The sequence below is a fragment of the Misgurnus anguillicaudatus genome, chromosome 10 (assembly GCF_027580225.2).
Source record: "Misgurnus anguillicaudatus chromosome 10, ASM2758022v2, whole genome shotgun sequence".
Lineage (NCBI taxonomy): Eukaryota > Metazoa > Chordata > Actinopteri > Cypriniformes > Cobitidae > Misgurnus > Misgurnus anguillicaudatus.
Genome location: NC_073346.2, coordinates 37,333,063 through 37,360,073, shown reverse-complemented (window position 1 = coordinate 37,360,073; position 27,011 = coordinate 37,333,063). Strand labels below are relative to the sequence as shown.

Sequence of the window (27,011 nt, the reverse complement as noted above, 5' to 3'; positions counted from 1 at the left end):
ACATTTTTTTCTTGTTTTCATTAAAAATATTTAAAAAGTCTTAAATTATTGCTTTTTCTTGATGAGCAAAACAATCCAAGAAAATAAGACTAGTTTTTAGACCAAAAATATAATATGTAAGTGATTTTGTGCATAAAACAAGCAAAAAAAAACACTAAATTCAAGAAAAATTCAAGAAAAATTTGCTTACCCCATTGACAGATTGTTTTGGTTGTTTTATGCACAAAAACACTTAAATTTGATATTTTTTTTCTAAAAACTAGACTTATTTTATTGGGTAATTTTGCTCATCAAGAAAAAAGCATCTTAATTTAAGAATTTTTATATATTTTTACTGAAAACAAGACAAAAATTCTAAGGATTTTTTTTCTTGAAAATAATTTTTTGCAGTGTACATCTCCAGTTTGTATTGAACGTAAGAGTTTATCCCATGTTTTTTCTCCGTTATGTTGTTTTAAAACATGAACATTGACTTAATAACGTGTGATTGACTTGATAACAAGCTATTACATGATGCAAGTATTGTTAGAGTTAAAACCCCAAAGTTGTGTACAAATGTTTTTTAGTTAGAAAGGAATCCTGCTTATGTTGATTCAGTCAATGTGCTTAAAAAACTCACCAGAGAAAAGTTTTTAACGTATTCATGCCTTGCGTTTTTTGTAATCTGGAGCTATGTACTTAGTTATAGGATTATATAAGTGTTTTAAAGAAAAATAAACATGCTTAAAACATTAGAAATTAATGATTAACCAACAGGCTAATAACAAAACAGATTTTATGTACACATTTTTGCGTTGCTCTCTTTTTATTTTTTTTTAACTTTTTTACCAATCCATGATTTCTGAGGTTATTTGTCCTGTGAAAATTTGTAAAACAATGTATTTTTTATGTTTTGATTTGTGCATAAAACAAGCAAAAAAAAAAAAACTCTGCCAATGGGGTAAGCTAAAATTTCTTGATTTTTTTCTTGAATGTAGTGTTTAAGAAGTCCCTTACGAAAATGAACCATATTTTTGTTGTATAGATTACTATTAGCAAAACCATAGTTTTACTACAGTAACCATGGTTATTTTGTGGTAACCATGGATTTACTACAGCTAGCATGTTTTTTACTGTAGTAAAACCATAGTTAATTTTCATAAGGGCTATCACAATATTTAAAAGCAGTTTTCTCGAGTTTTCTCTACTTGGATGTAATTGCAAGGCTGCTTTAAGTCTAACTCACATATTACGTGAATCCACAAAAGCCATGTGTGTTTGACTTCATGTGTTGTCTTAAACTAATCGGTCTGCCCAACCCCATAATACCACGAGAGCCATTCAAGAGCCGATGGCTTCGTGTGCTTTCAAATTGCTCCTGTGGTACTTTGAAGTCGAATGTCGAGTGGTGTAATATCAATTAAATGAATGCAGTTGCTTTCTTATTCCTGTCAATTTACTTTTTAAAATTGCACTTAATTGGACTTGCTCAGTCCATTCTGTGTGTGTATGCTAATACCTTGAAAAGAATTGATCTGCGAGAGTGCCCATCACGTATATTGCTTGCACAATAACTCGGCTGAAGTGTTTGTATACGTTTGCGTGATTTCTGCCTTCGCTTAAAACAATTCAACTTTCATCTCAGTGTGTTGTGAGGATTTGTGCAATTGCAAACACGATGTGCATGCTGATGTGTCATTTTGAGAGAAATATAGGCTGTTTGTCAGTGGTCTTCTTGTAAATAGTTAACATTTGATGTCAACTTCTGGCTCAATATTTATTCAGAAGAAGGAGATTGTTTGGGAAACCTGTTTAAAAAAACTTAACTTTCGTGCAGAAATAGTTTTCAGCAGAAAAGTTAAAATCACCAGGTTTCCTTAGAAAAGTGTCTTATTAATATCATCAACTGTTTATGGTATGGCCTCAGCATTAAAGAAGTAAATGTGTATACAGTACAAAACATAATGTTCGCTTAAATGTTTTGTGTTGGTGTTTTTCTCTTGCCGTTCTTGCTTTTATTGCATTATGCTAATTAGAGTTTACTTCAGTCCTGAGCTTAATGTGCTTTATAATAGCTTGTAATATTACGACTAGACGATCTTTACTTCGTGTAGCCTTGCGTTTCGCACAGTGCAAACAGGAAATTCTTGAGGGAGAAAAACTTTTTGAATTCATATTCATTACTGGACTGCAAAGACCGGCATATGTTGTTTTGAACACTGGTTTGCCGCTTCCCAGCGTGAGATGTTTGTGTGCTTATTTGTTCACCCGACAGCTTAACCATAAACAACTGTCCGACCAGCTGCTACGCTACACGACTGCTAAACCATACATACAACTTATACATTTGATCAAAAAGTTTCATTTCAAAGTTTCTCCTGTGTGTGCGCAACAAAAACGAAGCAAATATGAACATGGCTCTAGATTACCCGCGTAATAACTTTTGCTTTTCCCGTCATTCATGCAAATAAAAAACGATGCTCTTCTCCATTTTCTGATACTGGATGTCTCAAACCGGACGAGTCAATAAGCTATTCACTACATTAATTGGCTTGCCGACAACAGGTCATGCGAATTTCACAATTGAGGCAAGTATTGCACATTCGCAGCAATTGCAGCGCCCGATTCGCATCGTGAGATGTTGCACACAGCTTTAAAAAGCTCAATTTGATTTTAACAAGGAAGTTGATGCTCGGAATAAAATACAAGAGCCACTCCACCGAATCGGTAAAATGGGAGGATATTTTTATCTTTGTTCAACACTGAATCTAATGACAAACATATATAACAAACATAGCTGCATTGAATATGTAAGGGATAATGTAGAGGCAGCCGGTAGTTATCGGGAAATAAGCCCCGACAGTGTGATCAGGACCCGACGCGAAGCGGAGGGTCTTATATCACACTGAAGGGGCTTATTTCGAGATAACTACAGGCTGTCTCTACATTATCCCGCTTATTACACGGCTTATTACTTCCTACATAAGAATAAAAACTGGACATGAATATGAATTTGAAACATTTTATTGCCATATTTGTTTTAAATTAATAAGAGCTCTTTATGACATCATAAGGAGAGCCAAATTTCAACGACCTATTTTTTCACATGCTTGTAGAGAATGGTTTACCAAAACTAAGTTACTGGGTTGATTTTTTTTCACATTTTGTAGGTTGATAGAAGCACTGGGGACCCAATCATAGCACTTAAACATGGAAAAAGTCAGATTTTCATGCCATGGCCCCTTTAATTACGGTTGTCCAGTGTTTGTCACAAGATGGCGCCAAACAGTAATCTTTGTTGGCGCGGAGGGATTTTAAACATACAAGTAGTACCGGCTATGTGTTATTACTTTGGAGCAGTTATTATTTGAAAAGAAAGAACCTGCAAATGTCTCAACTGACCAATCAAAATCAAGCATTCCAGAGAGCCGTGTAATAAGTGGTTATAGCATGAAGACACTGAGCAAATTCTAGTGATTTAGCACAAATTTGTATTTTAAAATAAACCGATTACATCAATTAAATAATATAGATAACAGGACTGAAGATTAAAGGGACAATTCACTCAAAAATGAAAATTCTGCAAACATTTTCTCATTCTCATGTTATTCTAAACTTGTATAAATTTCTTTTTTCTGATTAACACAAATATATATTTTGATAAATGAATGTAAGCACACAGCTGATTTTAACCATTGACTTCTAAAGTAGGAAAAACAAATATGATGGAAGTCAATGGGTACCATGAACTGTGTGCTTACCATCATTTATCAAAATATCTTTTGTGTTCATCAGAATTTAGTATCAATTAATTATTATAATTATTAATATTGTACTGATTATAAACATATCGACATTTCATTCTCTTTTCCCCCATCTTCCTTCTGTCCCCAGTCCCCCCCCCCCCTTTTTTTTTTTTTTTCTTTTTTTTTTTTTCCTCTCCTCTGATTTTCTGCCTGATGATGGTGGATGGATGTGGCATTGAGTTTGAGGAAATTGCCACCTGGTTGTCCCCATAATCTTTCCTCTTCTATTCCCAGCCTCAGTCTGACCCAGCTTTTCGTGCCTCCTCCGTTTATTATTATCATTATCATTATTATTATTATTATTATTATTGCTATTTATTAAAACACTTTAAAAATATAATATCGACACCATAACCAAAATATAGGGCAAGTGTGGCGTGTGTGCTGGCAAGGGCTTTAGCTACTATGACCTGGTTCGGCACTGCACATCACACTGTTTTTAATGCACTAAACACCAGTAGATTTCTTGATCGACATATTAATTCAATATCAACCTAATATAACAAATATAACATAGGGTAAGTGTGACGTGTGTGTTGACCTGACCACTACCCGGGTCTGGATCTCCACTGCATGTCCATTTTTTTTAAATGCACCACACATTAGAGGTTTTCATTTTTCATTTATCATTATTCAAAAAAACAGGGTAGGCCTGAGGTTGGAACTACCCTATGGGACCATGAGGGGCTGCTCCTTGGGCCCGATGCCACATCAGTCCCCAATACCTCAAAACACACAAGGCTAGGTGCTTGTGGTGTATGTATTTTCCTCATCTTTCAACCCCTCGGTTTGTGCTACCTCCCCCTTTTTATTTATTGGTATATATATATTTTATTATTATTGTAAAATAATAAATTATTAATTATTATTATTATTATAAAATAATTTTTTTTTTTTTTTTCCTCTTTCTTTCTACCTCTATTCTAACCGTATGAATTTATCTAAATGTATCTATTAATTGGATTACCTACTTTTCAACATGTATGCATTACTCTAAATATCCCCTCATTCTTTACACACACATATACTTACAACATATTATGTATGGGCAATGGCTGTATTTATTATTTGTTTGTCTTATCTGTTTTTTTTTTTTTTTTTTTTTTTTTTATTTATTTTATTTTCCGTTTTGTTCTATTCATTGTTATTTACCACATGTAAATAGAGTCACTTTCTGTGTTTGCACTATATAAATTAAAAAAAAAAAAAAAAAAAAAAACAAAAAAGAATTTACTTTTTTGACAGGTTTAGATCAACATGAGAATGAGAAAATGATGAATTTTTCGGTGAATTATCCCTTTTAAAATTGACATTTACAGTTATAACATCAATATTATAAAATATACAGAAAGAAAATGAGAAAAGTAACTTTTGATCTTCACGTAGCCTTCAGAAGATCCAGATGATGTAACTTTCTTTTGAAAATGTGACTTTTAGACGGGGAAGTGTTGTGTATCCTGGGGACATGACTAAAATGTGCATTTTATCTAAAATAAAAGACTTTTTAAAAAAATATTTAAGGCCAAGATGGGTTATGAATAAGGTGACCATACGTGCCAATTTTCCCAAACACGTCCTGGACAGGATTTCGGGTGCGTCCTCTGAAAGTGGCATTTGTCGACTGCATACGTCATCAAGGTTCTCATATTTCAATTAAAAACTTTTTAAATTAACATTTATTTATCTTAAGACATACACATGTCATTCTTACCATGTACCAGTTGCTTTTCGGCAACAGAGCTTGAAATAATAAACCTCGATGATGCATGCGCTCGACAAATGCGACATCCGGAGGACACACCCAAAATCCTGGCCAGGATGTGTCTGGGAAAAAGGCACGTATGGTCACCCTAGTTATGGAGCCACACAAAAATGCAAATAAATAAATAAGGAAATAAAGATATCTGAAGAATTTTATGCTTTATATTTAAAGGTAAAATATAGCGATAGAGAGCTGGGACAGATCACAAGTTTTTCAGCGCTTTATTTATGTTTTAAATTATATGGTTTAAAGTTGGTGTTAGATTAACATGCAGAGTTACTGTTCTTGCATTTCTATACATATAATGTCCTGGGGACAGAAATGGCACCGATTAACAGTTAGTCTAATCTTAAAAAGACCAGTTTGTTTGTATGTTTTAATTCAACATGACTCTGAATAAACAAGATCAAACAAGAGATGCATGTTAAAGAACGTAAACTAGAGGAAGGCAATTACGTTGAATAACATATTTGTAATAAAATTTGCATAAAAATACAAACAAAATACATGAATATTAATATTAAACCATTAATATTTAATATATTTTTGCTGTGTTTGTGCTGTTGTTTGACTGACTGTTTTCTACATTGTTTGAAAATGAGAATTTTCCAAGATCGATCTGTAGACATAATTTACAGTAGGATAAATCTATTTAAATTCAAATCTCATTCATTTCATACCCAAATATTTATGTATTTGGAAGGTTGCGATAACGTGGTGTAAAACAGACCCTTCATGTCGATGTGCTTCTCTTTCGCCTTGTCAGGGTTTATTTTTCTCATAATAACTGGACTGTTTAGTATTCCACTCTTGTTTTCTGTGTTTCTCATCCGGACCTTTGCTTACAATGTCACCGTTTCCGAATACCAAAAAAGCATCATTTAAAATAATAATTTAATTATTAATGGACGTCCAGTGTATGCGTGGTTTGTATATGATGAAATGTCTGAACAGTAGAGCAGTTAAAGGATTACTCCTTAACTATTTTTCTCCATATGGTGGACTTAAGTGGACCTCAACAGTTAACAGTTTCAATGCAGCGATAAATGACTCTATAAACGATCCCAACTGAGGCATAATGGTCTCATCTAGCCAAATCATCATAATTTTTGCCAAAAAAATAACCACAATTTTTCATCTGTGTGACCCGCCAGTGTGACCTTCCGTGTTACGTAATCTAATCGAAAGGTCACGTGTTACATATGTGAAACGCACACTTGCGGGCCATTTTTAACATTAAACTGACACAAAAACATGCATTTGTATCATTTCACATACAACAACGTCTGAACGCTCCTTTTTTTCCACACTTATAAACAAAGTTTTCTTGACCTTTTGACATGATTACATAATACATAAAGTCACGCTGGCGCATCACAAGGCTAGTGCAAGACAAGATGTTGTGGTTAAAAACTACTTTTTTGGTGAAAATTACGATCTTTTCGCTAAATAAGACACTTTTGCCTTGGTTGGGATCATTTAGAGCAGTGGTTCCCAACCTTTTTAGCCCTAAGTACCCCCACAGCCCCATCAGTAAGGCTCAGGTACCCCTTCATCGAAACTAAACCAAAGTCGTGTTTTAAAGACAAATAATTAGTAAGTAAATTAATTAATTAATTTTAAAAATTAAAGTAAAAATCACTGACTGATGAAGCATGTTTATTTCAACAAACCACTATCATTGCGATCAGTGTTTGAATTTATCAGCTCATTTGCATTTAACTCTTTCACCGCCATTGACAAGATATCTCGTCAATTAAGAAAAAACACTTCCCCGCCAATGACGAGATTTTCCGTCTTTCCGCAATACCGTTATTATCCACCGCAACTTTTTAAAACCGGAAGTATTGCTCTATGGCAAGCTGTTGCATGTTCGTGTCTGTTTTAAAGATCGCTCTTAATGGGATCTCTATGAAAAGTCCGTCACAAAAATGGAATTATGCTTTTTGCTCAAAATGTGGTGTTTTTGCAGAAACCTACCCATATTCAAAAGCTGATTACAAAAGAACCACTGAAGGTAGGATGAAACTTTTTTTTTGTTTGTTGTTGTTTGAAAGCAGAGGGTCTGTTCTTTTATTTGGTATATTGTATGTTTATACATTTAAAGAAGAACATTTTCTGGAAGGCATTAAACTTTGGTGAAAATCGTGAAAAATGCTGGCGCTGGCTGGCAACTTTTTAAAAAAGCTCTGGCGGGAAAAGAGTTAAAAAGACACACCCAAAAATGGCACATTTTTGCTAAGGTCTACAAAATGGCATTTTTGACATGCTATAATTAATTATCTGTGGGGTGTTTTGAGATAAAACTTCACATATGGACTCTTGAAACGCCAAAGACTTATTTTACAAATTAAAAAATTTCATCATATGACCCCTTTAAGGGCCAGATTTACTAACAGCTTGCGCAAACCATCATTTTGGCGTTAAATAACGACTGAACTTACTAAAGACACGCAGTAGATATTTAGCTCTGAAAAGGTGTTATTTTTGCGACCTTATTGCATATGCATTTGTGGAAGTTTTCCTTTTAGAAGCAACATTAATCGGAGGAAAGTATAACATTTTGCCAGAGGAACATACTTTTTTTAAAATATAGTTTGCCAAGCCATAAGCATTTCATTTGCTGGAGAAAAGAGGAGGAGAAGTCACGAGGAGAAGTCAAAAAACTTCTTTTACCCTTCATCTTTTGTCCTCCGGTTCTTCTTAGTTTACTTTTACTTAGCTGGAATTTTACACTACGCAGTCCGCATTTTCATTGCGATGTCCTGCCGAGGTCTCTTATTTGCGATCCTGCACTAATTTGCGCTGCTCTTAGTAGATTGCAATGGTCATTATGGAAATGTGCTTATGTCATTATTGTGCCTGTGTATTTTATTTGCGCCTTTGTACTAAATCGCACGCAAATTTTCCACTACGGCACTTGTTTGGAATTTAGCTCTCACGTCCTTTTTATTAAATCTGGCCCTAAATTTGAAGAGTTCCATTGCAAAACGAGATAACCACGTTTTTTTTAATTGTTCAGAAGTCTTGTTTTTTTGTCAACCCAATATCACGCAAATACGTGACTATTTCACGTATGGACCAACGTGAAAATGTCACGTTTTGCCGCTTTTGAACGTGAGCATGTCACGTTTCCTTTTTGTGTCACTTTCACGTTTTGGTTACTCAACTTTTTTGTCCTAATTTCTTACCATTGTCGCTTCGGTTTAGGGTTAGATTTACATAAAATGACATCCTTACCTAAACAAACTCTAACCCCAACGTCAGGCGACAATTGGTTAAAGTTTAGAAAATATAAAAGAATAAGTATTGTATCTTTTTTTTTAATAAACCAATACTTAAAGTGACAAATACTTAAAGTGACATATAACACAAGCACCAAATCTAACCCTAAACCGAAGCGAAAATGGTGTGAAAATAGGACAAAAAAGTTGAGTAACCAAAACGTGAAAGTGACACAAACAGAAAACGTGACATGCTCACGTTCAAACGCGGCAAAACGTGACATTTTCACGTTGGTCCATACGTGAAATAGTCACGTATTGGCGTGATATAGGGTTGCAACGGTTGTGCATTCCAATTAATATCAATTCAACTGCAGTTGGTTTGTTTTGATTTAAACCTGCATAACTTAAAAAATACAGCTAAGTAGCACCATAAAACAAAATAATAACATGATAACATAATAATAAACGTTTTATAATAATAAATGTTTTGACAAAAATGTAAAAAAATGGATTTATCTCGTTTTGCAACGAAAACTCTTCATTTACTAAAATCTCAATTTAAGTTACTGATAATTAAAGTGTGCAAATAACTTAAATTATTCTGTTCAAATATAAATGTGTTAAGACATTCACTATAAATACAAAAGACATCATACGGGACAAAATATGTTAGCCAAAAACAATGAATTTTTTTTTTGCTTCATTTAAAAATGCAATGGCAGTGGGAATGAATATCATTATTTGAACATTATTTATAATTAATAAACTTTGTGTCTTTAGAAACTATTCAGATAAATAGTCAGATCGTTTTTGAGTTGAACAACACTTTTGCGTTTTGGAGCATGCAGCGCATTTACTCACAACGGCTAATAATATTTATGATAGAATTAAAATTACATTTAAAGTTGTCATTTTTACAATGCTTTCCTCACAAAAATCAATCTTAGCTGAATGAATGGAAAAACGAAAGACATTTTTATAAAAAATAGATGAGATCAAAGCAAAATCTAAATATTTTTGCGTACCCCCTGGAAAGCTCTTGACGTACCCTCGGTTGGAAATCACTGATTTAGGGTCATTCAAAGCTGCATTAAACTAAAAACCGTTGAGGTCCACTAAAGTCCACTATATGGAGAAAACTCCTGAAATGCTTTCCTCAAAAAAATTGATTTATTTTCGACTAAAGAAAGACATAAGCATTTTGGATGACATGGGGTGAGTAAATTTTTATGAAAGTGGAGTATTGCTTTAACATAAAGCAGAACTTTTCCACACAGACAGAAATCCTGTGAGCAGATGCTGGAAGCTCGCCCCAGGGGCGCACCTGCTCTTATGACAGCACATCAAAATGGCGTACTTTGAGACCGTGTTAAATATTTCATGTAAAGCTAGCTTTTAAATGCCTCACCTATTTTCCTCTTTCACAATATGAAAGTTATGAGATGCAGCGTAAAATATTAATGCACTTAAAGCTGGCATAGTTCAAGGATGCACTGAGCGGGTAAAAGCAGTCCATCCAAAATCGCGATTTAGTGTTTTCTCTGAGGATTAGTCGATTGAAATGTGCATTTTGAATTAAAAACAATTATCAAACAGGTTTCCCAAACACTCCTCAGGTTTGCCATTGGTGCATGCACAAATACTGTAAAAAATGTATAGATTAAATGCACCCTAAGTCACTTTGGATAAACGTAAATGATCCTATCAAATTATTGAGGGAGTCAAAGATATAAAAGAGTAATATTTCGGTAAGATGTGTCTGTGTTAAGCTGGGATAAGAGAAAGGAATTCAACATTAAAAAAACAATAAGCTTCACTGTAAATGAGTTAACCCTTTCAATAAAGATGAATCAATACTTTTGAAAGGGCTTTTGGAAGATATCATCAGACTTAATGGCAATGCTTTTACTCTAGTCTGTAGTGTTTGAATAGCCTGTGCGTTTGTAATAGTCAGTAGGGTTTGTTAGTGTGTAGCTCATGTGATTGATGTTTTGACTAATCACAGCGTTATCTGTACTACTGCTTCGGCTTATACATAATGCAGAGAAGAGCGAGCGCTTTGAGTGATGTAGTACAGAGAGCGCCGCCATAATGAATATGATAATCCTTCCTTTATTTTGTGATATATGCAGCACTCCTCTGGTTTTTATGCACGACTGAGCTCATAAATAACACGGACAGACTTTTAACGTTAATTAATGACATGCACAAGCAACGTGTTTAAAAGCTCTATCCCATGCATGCATAATTACTAGCGATTTTTGCATTAGCACGTTAGGATGGCTCGGTCCTGTCAAATCGAGCGACGTGCATTTCAGTAGCCCAAGTCTCGGCAGAGCCGGTGAAGAGGGCCGCTGAATACATCATCATCGTGTGTGGGAGCTGACAGAGCAATAACTTGTTTTTTTCTTCGTTGCAGCCGAATGTGGGGGAAGTTTTAAAGGTGAATCATCCGGACGGATACTGTCTCCCGGTTATCCTTTTCCATATGACAACAACCTCCGTTGCACCTGGACCATCGAGGTCGACTCTGGCAACACTGTCAGGTGACTGTTTATGAAACCGGAGGGGAGTTTATGTACAGTATGGACTGCAGCTCATATTAGTTTATTGGAAGTCATATTTTACCCATACACATAGTAGTCTATCGTGTATTTAGAGAGTTTATTAAAGGCATCCGGTTGGGCTTATTGCATTGGAGAAAGATAAGCTAATTAATGTTTAACAGATTGCATTGACCTTAAGCCGGGTGAAATGCATTGACATAAAAACATGGAAGTTTTCATCGCTTTCCATTACGGTTGAGATCCTTAACCTGCACAACTATATGCAGTGTGGTTGCAGCTCGCTTATTGACTAATATATGAGACATCTGCTTTAAAAAAAATAAAAATAAAATGCATTAGATTACCATGTAGTGTTAACTGAGAACGAAAATGCAAATGTAAATAAAACTTTTTATGTTATTTACTGTGCTGTTTGTTCGTCATATGCTTTACCATCTGTGCAATACAGAAATATATTAAAGCGACTGTGTTTTATAGTGATTATAACAGCAACCGGCTCATAATACAAGTATTACATTGTGTATATTGTGTTATTGTGTTAAAGGAAAACACCACAGTTTTTCAATATTTTACTATGTTCTTACCTCAACTTAGACGAATTAATACATACCTATCTTTTTTCAATGCATGCACTTAATCTTTGTACAGCGTGTCGTGAATGTGTTAGCATTTAGCTTAGCCACATTCATTCCTTAGGATCCAAACAGGGATGAATTCAGAAGCCACCAAACACTTCCATGTTTTCCCCTATTTATAGACCCAAACGACAACGCGCGTTATCTTCTCCAACATAAAGTCCAACATAAAGTTTTCTTGGACTACAACAAACACACGGATTGTAGGCAATAGTTTACTTCCTAGGATTGGTGATGTAGACTAAACCGGCATTATCATAATTCCTTCCGCTTCGGACTACCAGACTGTAAGTTAACTCCTGTTAGCATTGCATTGTGAGCGAATCTTTCAAACATGGTAAGGAGCGTCACATTTCTGGCTGACAACAGAGGTATTCAGGCCAATCATAAATTACAGTTTACCTGTCCAATTTGTACAAAATCCATGCAGTTCAGGAAGACAGGGAAATCTGGAGTTAAAAAAATGTAGAAAATAAACCATAAACCACGTGAACACATTGTATTATACCAAATACCCAAAATAACATTGTTTTTTTTTAGCAATGAAATAGGTGCTCTTTAACATTAGTTACGCCCCACAAAACAATTTAGCACGAGCCGCCACTCAAATCAGGTGCTTGCTTTACCACAATGTATTTAAAGGAACAGTATGTAGGATTGTGGCCAAAACTGGTATTGCAATCACAAAACATGTGGCTAAAACTGGTACTGCAATCACACAACTGGTGGCCAATACACAACATGACAACATAAACATCAGTTGAGGGATGCAACTTCACTTTTTAAATGACAATATCCTGGCCGGACCACTGTTGTCAGTGATATAAGTATTTGAAATGAAAATGATTTCTTAATGTCTAGGGACATATCAGGGCCATTTTATGATTAATTGATATACATTTCTTACATACTGTTCCTTTAATTATGTTATTTTTAATTCAATTATCTTTTTTGGCCTTTTAGTCTCCAGTTCTTGGCGTTCGACACCGAAGCATCCCATGATATCCTGAAGGTGTGGGACGGACAACCTGAGAATGAGATGGTCCTGAGGGAAGTCAGCGGCTCTCTGTTACCTGATGGCATCCATAGCACTCTCAATGTTGTCACCATCCAGTTTGAGACAGACTTCTACATCAGCAAATCTGGATTTGCCATTGACTTCTCAAGTAAGTGGATTTCATCAAATCCCGCAAGAACCATAGTGCACCTTTTTGATAATCTTCCCTACAGCAGATATAAGAACAAATCTTTATCTCATAAATGGTTAACATCTCTATAGTGTCATTTCACAGGGCAACCTGTACTGTGTGCAGTGTAAAATTGATGTGCATGTGCTATTAAATTCGGATGTGTACCTGTTACCGGTGCAAACCCGTGTGTGCATGTGTATTTATTCTGCTTGTACTAACATGCATCGCTGTAATTGTATATCTAGCTGCTGTATTTGTGGTTTGTGGTTGTAACTTTTAGATGTTCATGAATGCTTGAAGCGTCTGATTGGTCCTTTGGTCAACAATGCTATGCATATTAACATATTGTGAAATGCATTTTCCCCAAGAACACTGCATTGTTATAATCCAAATATTATTTCATGAAGAAACATTTGAAATGTGTGGAATGCAAACGTCACGAGTTCAATTAAATATTACCCATATTTTTTTTGGCATTTTGTGCTCTTATAGCTTAGTGGTAGATCATTGCGTTAATAGTGCAAAACCGAGCTAACACACAATGATTAAAAATATGTACCTTGTAATTCGCTTCAAGTCACTTTGGATAAAAGCGTCTGCCAAATGCATAAATATAAATGTAAATACTGATCATCATTGGCAAAACCATGGTTTTACAACAGTAACCATGCATGGTTTACCATGTTTTAACTATGCTAGCCATGTTTTTTAGTAAAAAAAAACAGGATTAGTCAAATTTCTTTAAAAAAATCTAAATAATTTACTCACCACCATGTCATCCAAAATGTTGATGTCTTTCTTTGTTTAGTCGAGAAGAAATTATGTTTTTTTGAGGAAAACATTCCAGGATGTTTCTCATTTTAATGGACTTTAATGGACCCCAACACGAAACAGATTTAATGCAGTTTAAAATTGCAGTTTCAAGGGACTCTAAATGATCCCAAACGAGGTATAAGGGTCTTATCTAGCAAAACGATTGTCATTTTTGCCAAGAAAAATAAAACACATGCACCTTTAAACCACAACTTCTCGTCTTCCTCCGGTCCTGTGACGTGCCAGCGTGACCTCACGTAATACGTCATCACGTCAAAAGGTCATGGATGAAGTATCGAAACTACACCCCAGTGTTTACAAGTGTGGAGAAGAGGACCGTTCCAACGCTTTTGTATGTCGAATTAAACTAATTAATGTCTTTGTGTCAGTTTAGCTCTTCACACAGCTGGAGGAAGAAGAGAAGTTGTTGTGGATTAAAAGTGCAATTTTTTTATTTTTCTTACCAAAAATGACAATCGTTTCGCTAGATAAGACCCTTATGCCTCATTTGAGATCGTTTAGAGTTCTTTGAAACTGCAATTTTAAACTGCATTAAAACTGTTAGGTGTTGGGGTCCATTAAAGTCCATTAAAATTAGAAAAATCATGTAATGTTTTCCTCAAAAACATAATTTCTTCACGACTGAACAAAGAAAGACATCAACATATTGGATAACATGGTGGTGAGTAATTTATCTGGAATTATTTTTAAGAAAATTGACTACTCCTTTAACTATAGTAAAACCATGGTTAATTTAATAAAGGTTTCCAGTAAATACACATACTGATACAGTAAAAATAAGGCTTGAATGCACTGTAAGACACTTTGGATGAAAAGCATCTGGCAAATGCATAAATATAAATGTACCGAGCAAATTTGGTGTAGGGATGGAAAGAGCCAATGGATCCTGAAAATGCCAACTAATTATTCCTGTTTAAAGTAAAAAAGACCTTACATTTTGGAGCAAAAAACGAACATATATACGGGAAAATTGTGTATGATGATATAATTTTGGGTACCTATATTTCCCAGCCCTACAGTGCTTCCATTAGCGAGTGGTTTCAAGCCAAACCGGGCTGCTATAACTCAAAAACTTTGTTCCACACCTGCATTAGTCGCTATTCAGCTATGGCCGAGCTGTAAAGGACCCCATGGAGACATTGAACAGTACAGAGGCCACAAAACCTCATTTCCAAGCAGAAAATGCCACGTCCTGCTGAGAGATCTTGGCGAGTGAAAAGTGAGCACAGCTGGTACACTTTCTCGTTTCGCAGGTTCAGTGGCGACCGCCTGCCGAGACCCGGGGACGCCCATGACCGGCAGCCGCAGCGGTGAAGGGAAGGAGCCGGGCGACACCGTGACCTTTACGTGCGATCCGGGCTACGACCTGCAGGGCGAGCCCAGGATCACCTGCATTCAAGTGGACAACAGGTTTTACTGGCAGCCCAGTCCACCTACCTGCATCGGTGAGATGTTTTTTTCACCTTAGATCTGTAAAATATGGACAGCACCTCATTTCACACCTGTCAGGGCTGACGAAATGTCTTAAACGACTCTCAGGAATGACTTTCCTTCTTTATAAAAAAGGGCTGCGATAATAAATCTTTTTGATGGAAATATCTGATCCGAATGCGAAGTCAGCGCTTAAACTTCTGGGGTTGTGGGAAATTTGGATGCTTTTTTCTGAAGACGGCCCCATGATAAATGTACACGGGAAAACACATTTATTTGGCTCATACCGGCAGTCGGCAAAAAATATTTCTTGAGGTGTTATTGATATTATGCTGTTTTTAAAGTTCATTGCAGGTTACACCTAGACTGTACTCGACTCTACTATGTTTTCAAAGGTTTACTTTTTCAAATAGCTCATTAAATCAACCTAAATTTAGTTGGAACAACAATCCAGGTTGAACATTGCTGGATTTGAATCAGGCATCTGCTAATATGAAAGACAAATCAAGAAGATTATTTAAAATGTCAGTACTTTCTTTAAAGCAAAGGGGTCACCTGTTTTTAAAATGTTTCATTAACCTTTGAAAGCTCAGGGAAACCTCATTTATAAAGCGTGCATATGCACAGATTTGATCCTAGAGTATGCAAAAAACCACAGCAACTTTCATATTTATAAAAACGTCTTTGACATGAAAAAGTGCTTGGCGCTGAGCAGACGTGCGCACTTTTGCGAGAGCTGCAGACTTTTGGAAATATTTCTTGTTGCTCAAAAAGGATTTAAACAGTGACAGGTGCTCTTTTTAAATGTCAATGACATTAATTAGGCCTCGTTTAAAGGCGTGAAACAGTTCAGCCGCACACAATTTCAAGATCATTTGCGATTTATAGATTTTACATCACATCTGAGAGGCATACGTGCATTTTCTTTGCGTATGTTTGTTTTATGAACACACATACGCGCTTTTGAGAAATTATCGTAATGCCGGTTTCACACCGCAAGTGTGAGCAGTGCGTGAGGAAGGCCAATAGTGTGCTTTCACACCGGTTGCGTTTGCAGCGCATACTGTGCAGTTTAATAATAGTAAAAAATCTTAAGTTCACATTACTTTATTTTACATGCATTTTTGCGCAAAACATCTTCAAAACGCTTTTTGATGGTCAGTTTAATTTATATAACTGTGATTTGTTTTATCCACATTGTTTTCGTGCTGCTCTGATCTGTGTAATGACAGATATAGACACAATACAGAATTATAGACATAAAAAGCCCATGGCACATTATTAAATCAGTTTATTTGAAGTTTTTACGATAAAATAAAAAATTTCAATCTGTGTGTTACAACATGATGCAATCGATCGTGTTTCCATTCAACAGTATAAACATAAAAATCAGATTTATAGACAATGTTGGGGGAAACACGTTACAAGTAATGTGAATTACGTAATAATATTACTTTTCTGAAGTAACGAGTAAAGTAACACATTACTTTTTAAATATACACATTAATATTTGAGTTACTTTTTCAAAAAAAAGTAATGCAAGTTACTTTTATAATTATGTACTGAATTAAACTAAACGTAGTCACATTATGCACTCTATGCATACACGCCGTTGTGGGAACAGTTTGAGTCAGAAACTGAGATGGCAGGCCAGAGTTCAACATTTTTGTGATGAAATATGGAATTTCTGTGCAACTTTTCAGTCATAAAACACCTGCAAGGCCTAAAATAAATCAAGCCTCAGCCAAGAAAAAGTAACGCAAAAGTAACTAAAAAGTAACGTAAGCATTACTTTCCATGAAAAGTAACGCAATTAGTTACTTTTTTTGGGAGTAACTTAATATTGTAATGCATTACTTTTAAAAGTAACTTTCCACAACACTGTTTAAAGATGTATCTGTTTCTCTAAAGATTATAAAGATAGATGAGGATTCATTTAGTGCTGGGCAGAGAGTGAATAACAGTGCAGTCTTCAGCCAACAGTGTGTTTTAAAATATTTAAAGGCATAGTCCATGATGTTTGAAAGCCAATGTTGATATTTGAAATCACCTAAACAAACACGCCCCTACCCCAATAGAATCTGGACCTTCTGTTGATAGACCCGCTCCACACATACGCAACCCGGCATTTGATTTGATTTGATTGGCTATAAGTGTGTTTTGATAGTCGGCCCGTCTCCTTTTCCAACGCGTTTTTCAAATATCGTGGACTCCGCCTTTAATTGCTTTCTTTTAAATTGCCAAGTATGGTTTAAACAGTCATGACTTTGAGCATCAAATGGTAAAATGACACTTTTTCACGTTATTCCACAAGCATTTAAACCATAAACAAAGCACTGTCACTTGAATTGATTGTGAGCAGCAGCACTGCTGCTTCAGCGTGCCAAATTTAGGATGGTTTCTATGAAGCATTTTATAAATTGAGGTCCGTGTTTTTCAAACATTTAATACTCTTCCTAATATATAAAAGCAGTCCAATATTTGTATATACAGTATGTGACTCAATCGAGGCGTTTTCATTACCTTTTAAATTGCGAATTGAAAATACGGCCAATAAAAACAGCTCAATTTCACAAAAACTCCCTTATATCGCAAAAAAAGTTTTTACGCTCGAATGAGGTGTTTTTTATGCAATTGGTTTTGCATTTATTTGGCGTCCATTTGGGCTTAACTCTAGTGATAGACCGATACATGCGAGTTTTATGTGTATCGGCCGATGGCTTCCGTGTTCGCAGATTTTTTCCGGCATTATTTACAGACAGAGTGCTGGAAGCCGCAAGCGATTGCAGGTCATGTGACTAAAAACAACCAACCTTTCCATGGCAATCATAGCTGAACAAAGTGGGGTTTTATTTCTCATCTCTATGGGGTGGTTTCCCAGACAGGGATTAGACTAGTCCTAGACGAAAATAAATGTAAGAACTGTCCAAACTAATAACATCTCTTTTTAACAACATGCCATTTTTTACATAATTTTTATGATGTAAATTGAGTGAGCAAAAGCAGTATCGGCTCCAAATATCGGCTCAAGAAAATCGGCAGCCTGTATCGGTCATCGGCTAAGGATGATGAAACAAAAATCGGTATCGGCACTGAAAAATCCATATCGTCGATCCCTACTATGAAATGCAAGCACTTGAAGCTGATTGGCTGCCTTTGCTGCCACTCAAAAGAATGTAAACTTCACCATCTTTAGAACACGTACAGACCAAAATGTTACAGATATAAGAGCACACCTCGGAACGCCACTCACCATTTCGCCTTGAACTTTGCCAACGCTGCTATGATTTACTTCCCATTGTAGGCGAGAGGCCGGATGTATGCAAATTATTTTGAAGGGAAGGGAAGTGAATAAGAGTGGAGGGTAGTAAGATGCATTTTACGTAACATGTATCCGTAGTTCAGATTGGGCCGTTTTCTGGTGGACATTTTTAAAGGAGGAATATCTATGAAACGGAGATGTTCATAATGTTAAGCACTTTTCGTATGTTTGTGAATGTGGGTAGACTACCGTTATTCAACTAAGGTTAAAATGTATTTTCATTCTCTGTCCCCTTTATGTATTAAAACCTCCCAGAAACACGTGTCTGCTCCCAAGTATAGGAGGCTTTCCTTGCCAATAATGTTTGAATAACACTCCTACATCTCTTTTGATTTAAAATGATCTACTATTACCTCCAAAAAATCACCTCATACGTTACTGCTCCTAAGTGTAAGAGGCTTTCCGTGGCATTAATGTTTGGATAATACTCCGTCTCCTTCGGTTAAAAATAATGCTTAGTGTGGTGGATGTGATATTAACCTACCAACATCAGTCGACGTGATGTTTGGAATGACGTATTGCGAGAGGAAAAACTATGTTTCAGTCGCATATCATTGATTAATGAAAGTCTTTGTTGACATTTAGAAAACAAAGCTAAAGTTTTGCACAAATCTGTAATGGAAACACATCTCTTGTTGAAGTGAGTTATTGAAAGTGAGCTGTCAAATAAATTATCTAGACTTTATGAAGTTGACAGTGTACCATAACTTATTATACCCACTGTGATAGTTATGTTAGATGTATAAAGAGAAACATTTGTAGTAAATATTGTTTCAATGCTCTACAGAGAATAATATTGCCTTACAGCCTCCAGTGAGCTCAAGGCAAAGTGACATGACGCTCCCTAACAAGATACTAAACAACTACAAGCGCAAGAAACCTTTAGATGTAAAACATTTATTCACAAAACTACATGCAGATTTAAGTCATTAATTTACTGTCCTTGATTTTAAGAACGTTTTTAGAAACTAAGCAATAATAATGTCAAATTTTTAGTCATTTCATTTGATTTTAAAAAATTTGTTTAAGTTATCTGACTAATGAAAATAATCATATTAGTCATTATTCATAATATTTAATAAATGTATCTCTTTTAGCTCCTTGCGGTGGAAACATTACAGGATCTTCTGGATTCATCTTGTCTCCAAACTTTCCCCACCCTTATCCGCACAGCAAGGACTGTGATTGGTTCATCACGGTTCACCCTGATTATGTCATCTCATTAGCATTTATAAGGTAAGAATAATGGTAATAGTATGGTATTCTGATATATAAATATACACTGAAAATATTTTCTAAGTATTTTTATCTTGTTTTCATTAAAATATCTAAAAATTCTTCAATTAAGATGCTATTTCTTGATGAGCAAAACGCCCAATGAAATAAGTCTAGTTTTTATACCACAAATATGAAATTTAAGTGATTTTGTGCATAAAACAAGCAAAAAAAATCTGCCAATGGGGTAACCAAATTTTTCTTAATTTTTTCTTGAATTCAGTTTTTAATAAAAATGTTTAAAGATTTATTTTGCTTACCCATTGACAGATTTTTTGCTTGTTTTATGCACAAAATCACTTAAATTTGATATTTTTGGCATAAAAACTAGACTTTCTTGGGTCGTTTTGCTTATCAAGAAAAAGAATCTTAATTTAGGAATTTTTTGATATTTTTACTGAAAACAAGACAAAAATAATAAGAATGTTTTTTCTTAAAAATAATTTTTTGCAGTGAATAAATATGTTGCTAGATGAATATGGTACTATTGTAAACCAGATTTTTATATTAAAATTATTATAATTTTTTAAAATAATGAACATAATAAATTTTAGGGTTCCTTGCATTACTGCATGTTGAGGTTGAGGTTAAATCATATTGAGTTTGATCAGAGAAACAAACATTGACAAATAGTTTTCGAATATTAATTATATTTCAAAACAAAACTGATTCACTCTTCTATTAAAAAAACGAGCATTTATTTAAATCTATTTATGTTTTTATCTTGAGGCATTTACACCACCTAGACATATTTTACTTTACGGCATCAAGTCATTTTGTTGAAGAATTGCATTTTTAATGAGTTTCTGAATAAATGAATAGATCCAGACAAATTAAATGAGTGTCACATCACCGACCCATAACTGATTGTATCTTGCATCATAAATTGGAATATTATATTGATATCAAACCCAGATCTGTGCACAAAAAACTCAATTAATTTGAGACTGCTGTATTACTTTGTACCTTCTATCACTATATCAGTGGAAGAAAGATATCTTTAGATAACTCTGGACCTGCAAGGTTAGAATTTCAAAAGACATTATATAGTATTTATAAATCTGTCTGGTATTAATGACCTGTTTATGGTGTATTATTGCTAGTGTGGTCAAATGTTGAAGTTAGAACGGCCGACTGCTGTCATTGCAGCAGTATTTTCAGAATATGTTCCAGCATTAAACATAAAAATATACTTCTACAAACTGTTTTGTGCTTCAGGTGAAGTCAAAGGTCTCTTATGAAGACCACAGGCACTATTTGAACATTCTCAGCTGTAAGGTTTTCAATAGATGACAGTTTTGTCCTATTTCCTATTTTATTGCCTTTATTCTGTAAAATCTTTTACATTTATATACTGAGACTGGATGGGAAAGTTGTGTTATTTTTATTTACTTGTCATTCAAAACCTGTATGTACTTCAGTGAAACACAAAGTTATGGACTGTACTGTATGTCTACATGATGGGAAGTGGCATGTCTTCAGAAGTCTATATAACACAAGTCAGATGTATGACTTTAATGGGGTTTATTTGTTTACCATGAGATCCAGAGATAGAGAGTCTAACAGGTTTGAAATGATGTGACGGTAAATAAATGACTCACATCAGTTTTTTTTTACCTTAAAATAACGTTTCCAAAAAAGTTTCAGTCGTTCATCCACTCGAAACAGGGTGAACAGCACTTTCACATTCGCTTTGCAGCCCTCTATCGGCCAAAAGCGCACTAAAGAAGTTTCCAACCGTTGGGTCGCGGTCCTGTAGTTCGAGTGAAAACTACAAAAACTTGCTTTACGGCAGACCTACAACCCAATCAGAGCCAGCTTTGCTGCAGTAGGCTAAATTATTAAGACAGTGGAAATGGACAGTTACGCTTCCAACCTGTAGGGGGAGCAAAGAGCAAAAACTCTTTAGTGTTGCTTTAAAAATTTTAAAGAGTTTAGAATTCAGTTTTTTTTACTTATTTTTTATTCTGCTGTCATTTTCTTTCTTTCTTTCTTTCTTTCTTTCTTCCTCTCTCCATTCTTCCTGTTCTTCCTTCCTCTCTTCTTTCCTTCCTTCCTATCGTCTTTCTTTCATTCCTTCCTTTCTCACTTCCTTATTTCTTTCTTCCCACATTCCTTCATTCACCCCTCTCTTCCTTGTTTTTTCTTTCCTTCCTTCTTCGCTTTCTTCTTTCATTCTTCCTTCCTCCCCCTCTTTCTCTCTTTCTTTCTCTCTTTCTTTCTTTCTTTCTTTCTTTCTTCCTGCCCTCATTCCTTCCTTCCTTCTTTCCTTCCTTCCTCCCTCCCTCCCTCCCTTCTTTCCATTCTTTCTTTCTTCCTTTCTTTCCTCCAATATTCCTTCCTTCCATCCTTACTTTATTCCTTCCTTCCTTCGACTTTTATTCTTTCATTCTTTCTTCCTGCCCTCCATCCCTTCTTTCCTTTTCTTCCTCTCTTCCTTCTTTCTTTCCTTTCTTCCATTCTTTCATCCCATGTTCCTTCCATCTACCCTTAGTTTATTTCTCTCTTTCTTCCTATTTTCATTTCTTCCTTCCTTCCTACCCTCTTTCTTTCCACGTTTCCTTCCTTCCTTCCTTCATCCCTTATCTTCCTTCCTTCCTCCCTACACTTTTTCCACCTTCTTTCCTTCTCTTTTTCTTTCTTTATTTCCTTAATTTCTTCTTTCCCTCATCCGTTCTCTCTTATTTTTTCTTTCCCCTTCCTTCCTTTCTTTGTTCTTTCTTTCTTTTTTCCTGCCCTTCTTCCTGTCTCCATTCTTCCTTCCTTCCTCTCTTCCTTCCTTCCTTCTTTCCTCTCTTCTTTCGCTCTTCTTTTCCTTCCTTCCTCCCTCCCTCCCTCCCTTCTTTCCATTCTTTCTTTCTTCCTTTCTTTCCTCCAATATTCCTTCCTTCCATCCTTACTTTATTCCTTCCTTCCTTCGACTTTTATTCTTCTCTTCCTTTCTTCCTCTCTTTCTTCTTTCTTTCAATCTTTCCTCCCACATTCCTTCATTCATTCCGGTTCTTCCTTCCTACCCTCTTATCTTCTCTTGTTACCTAATTCTTTCCTCTTTCTTTCTTGCTTTCTTTCCTTCATTCATCCATCCATTTTCTTCCCACCTTCTTTCCTCCCTCCCTCCCTTCCTTCTTTCCTTTCTCCCTTCCTTCATTCTTTCCTTCTTCTCTTTTTTATTTCCTTCCTTCTTTCTTTCTTTATTTCTTCCTTAATTACTTTCTTAATTGCTGTGTGTCACTAGTCTCTTTCAGTGAGGTCGTTAGGATGCGTTCCTAATTCTGTTTGTTTGGTTGTCCTAGTATCAGCTACAAACAAATGATTAACCGTCCTCTCAGTAAATGACGAAAGACAGATAACATAAATTCCACTGCTTCAATCTCATTGGTAGTCGCTCCCAAAAGTCGTTCGTCATTTGCAAAAAGTTAAACTGTTCTTAACTCAGTCAACGGTCACTGTCCGTTTTGACAGAAGTCTCCTAGGTTTACATTGAACATAAACAAGATTGCATCGCTCCCTAACATGAAATATTTGTATCTTCTTCTCTATTCAGTTTCAGCATTGAACCCAATTATGATTTCCTGTATATCTATAATGGACCGCACAGTAACAGTCATCTGATTGGCACATTTCAAGACAGTAAGTTGCCTGAGAAAGTGGAAAGCAGCTCCAACATCATGCACATCGCCTTCCGCAGCGACGGCTCCGTGAGCTACACGGGCTTCCATCTGGAATACAAAGGTATGTGTTGCTTTCTTCTGCCTATTGCCTAAAGATCTGGGCAGGCAACCAAAAGGTTACTGGTTTGACTTACAAGAGGCAATTCTGGAACAAGAGCTTTAAATCCTTTAGCTTATATGTGGCCAAGAGCAAATCATTTAACCCCAGACGGCTCCATGTGCATTCGCCTTTTTACTTTAAAGAATAGTCCAGACAAAAATACAAAGTGTTTGATAATTTACTCAGACTCAAGTTGTTGTTTAACAAACTTTTCTTCTGTAGAAACATATAAATGTTTTATACATATACATTATTCATTGCTTTTCTTTCTTATATAGTGAAAGTGAATAGGAAGTAGTGAGTAACAGCATCACAACAATTATCCAAAAGACTTGGGTGCTACTTCTTTTTAAACGTGGTGCATTAAGAGGTGTTAAATTACAAACACCTGGCTAGTAACCAGTTCCTTATTCATTTTCATAATGTGAAAAAAGTGCAAGATAATTCTTCATGCATTATGATTTTCTTTTCAAATATCCCATTTGTTTCACTGTGCATATAAATATAGGCTTGGGAGTGTTAGCGAATAAACAATTCTTCATTTCTGGCTTTCATTTTATTTACGATTATTACTTAATATTTCAAGATGCTTGATGGTAAGCTGGAAAGTTTCAGACTGGAATTGATTCATCGATTGCCGTTTTATCCCTTTAATCCTTTCATCTTCAACATCGTTGTCATGTGCCATATGTCTGATGTTTCTCTCTTGTACAGCTAAACTGCGTGAGGCTTGTTTTGACCCGGGCAGTGTGATGAATGGCACGCGGTTGGGCGGAGACTATAAGCTGGGCTCCACCGTGACCTTCCACTGTGATCCAGGCTATGAGCTCCAGGGTTATTCCAGCCTCACCTGTGTCATGGGCGGCACAAACAGACCCGAATGGAACCGAGCTCTTCCCAGCTGTCAAGGTGCTTTCATTGTCCCATTTGTTTTGTGCTGAAATACAGGGAGGACATATAACTCGACCCGTGCAACCCAAATACCAGCGTGATGCACTATTTTTAGAGATCAAAATTTTAAGAGGCTATTTATATTACAGTTTTGCTGGGAAATGTAAGACCGCAATGTTGGTTTTAGAAGCTTAAAGGGGACATTTCATAACACGTTTTTAACGATGTCAAATAAATCTTTGGTGTCCCTAAAGAGTACATATGTGCAGTTTAAGCTCAAAATATCATATCGATTATTTATTATTATAGCATGTTAAAATTCCCACTTTGTAGGTGTGAGCAAAAAATTGCCATTTTTGGGTGTGTCCTTTAAAATGCAAAGAGTTGATCTCTGCACTAATGGTAGTGCTGTGGTTGGATAGTGCAGATTAAGGGGCGGTATTATCCCCTTCTGACATCACAAGGGGAGCCAAATTTCAATGCCCTATTTTTTCACCTGCTGCAGAGAATGGTTTACCAAAACTTAGTTACTGGGTTGTTCTATTTTACATTTTCTAGGTTGATAAAAGCACTGGGGACCCAATGATAACACATAAACATGGAAAAAGTCACATTTTCATGATATGTCCCGTTTAAATGCACATTAATGATACAAAATTTCTTTGCCAATACCAATAAGTAGTCTAGATTTTTTGTTCCTTGTTTCAAAATTATTATGTTGTGAAATCCTAGAAGTGCGGAGCATACAAATTGAGTTTTTGTTTTCATCGTGACCCAATTCAAAATAATCACACAGGATGCATTTTTCACTCGTTTTAAATGGCAGGATATAATCATCGGCTGTTTTTAAACAATTGGTCAATGTCCAATAGTGGGAAAATGCTTTTATCTGCCAATACAGATTATAGGACAAATAAATACATAATAAATGCAAGTAAGTAAACTACAGTTTTGACCTTTAAATCAATAATATGTTCCAGTCACTTATTGGATTAGTAGTGCAAAGATAATGGGTTTGATTTCCAGGGAATGCACAAATTGATCAAATGTAAATGCACTGCAAGCTGCTTTAGATTAAGCGTCTAGCGATTGCTTTAATGTAATGTAATGCTGTTTGCAACCTGTTTGCAAAAATGTAGAACGTGGCTTGTTTTTCCTTTATGGGGAATTTATTGTATTTGCATTGATTGTCCCGAGTGAAGTCGGAGGAATGAAAAAGTAAGAGAGATTCATGAAGTCACACGGAAAGAGACCGGAGCAAGTCGTTGCATTTTGATAGATTAATTCACTAATGAATTGTGTTTATTAAGTTATGGCTGAGATTTGTAGATACTGCAATGCAATATGAGTATGCATGTAAATGCATTTATAAGTATGGCAATGCATGTTTATCTAAATGTTTACAGTACAAAAGATATTTAATGTCCAGCCATGTTTGGCATACTTGTTCATTATTTTCTAGTACATTGTACATTTCGCAAATATCTGTGTTGTGTACAAAGATGTTGATAAAGCACATAATTGGATAATACACAAAGACATGATAGAAAATAGTTTGTGTCTGGCTGTGGCCCTGAATTGGTTTCGCACACGTTAGGACTGAAGGCTGCTCTATTGATTTTTTGTTGTACGGGTGGCCTTGCGAACTCTCCACGGCTGAGCTCGTGTTTGAAATACATCATGTCGAACGAGCCGGCGGTCGGCTGCGACAGAAGCGATGGTCTTTGGTTACAGCTTACAGTGATTCGGTAATGACTCATTGTTCTTTGCTATTTTGCAAATGATTTTCACAGTGCCGCTGGTGGAAAGCATTACTCACATCTCCTAGGAGACAGCGAAAATATAATGGAAAGTTTTTTTATCCGGCGTACTTTGTGATTTTCTCGATATGCCTGGGAGAGGATGACTGAAGACTAAAGTCTTGCTTTAGTGATGAAGATCACGTTTCTCGCTGACTAGATAGGAGCAGACTAAATCAATTCAGATCTCCATGGATGGTTTCTCACTTAAATGTGGAGTTTGGAATATTTTCAATGTTAAAAACCTTCTCCTGTCACAGTTCACGGGGTAAAGATTATAAGGCCATGCAATATATTGATTGTGTAAGGAATAATTGACGACGGGCCGCTGAATTATTTCAAAATAATGCACACCCAAGGTGGCTACCACAGAAATTGCTAAGACATTGCTCTGGTGGTTATTTTAACTCTTTCCCCGCCAGCATATTTTTTTTAAAGTTGCCAACCAGCACCAGCATTTTTCCTACCTTCATTAGTTCTCTTTTTGTCACCTCTCAAATATGGGTAGGTTTCTTCAAAAAC

The 27,011-nt window shown here is 35.7% G+C and overlaps 1 protein-coding gene across 6 annotated transcripts in view; it reads left to right on the top strand.

Annotated features, from left to right (window-relative positions):
* The window catches only part of csmd3a (CUB and Sushi multiple domains 3a), a 489,960-nt gene that overhangs the window by 196,958 nt on the left and 265,991 nt on the right, over positions 1-27,011 (top strand). For all 6 annotated transcript variants that reach the window (XM_055211335.2, XM_055211334.2, XM_055211332.2 and 3 more), the window contains 6 exons: positions 11,194-11,320; positions 12,940-13,142; positions 15,254-15,445; positions 19,851-19,989; positions 23,573-23,760; positions 24,514-24,708. In XM_055211335.2, coding sequence (XP_055067310.2) covers positions 11,194-11,320; positions 12,940-13,142; positions 15,254-15,445; positions 19,851-19,989; positions 23,573-23,760; positions 24,514-24,708 — 1,044 coding nt within the window. The remainder of the gene's footprint in view (positions 1-11,193; positions 11,321-12,939; positions 13,143-15,253; positions 15,446-19,850; positions 19,990-23,572; positions 23,761-24,513; positions 24,709-27,011) is intronic.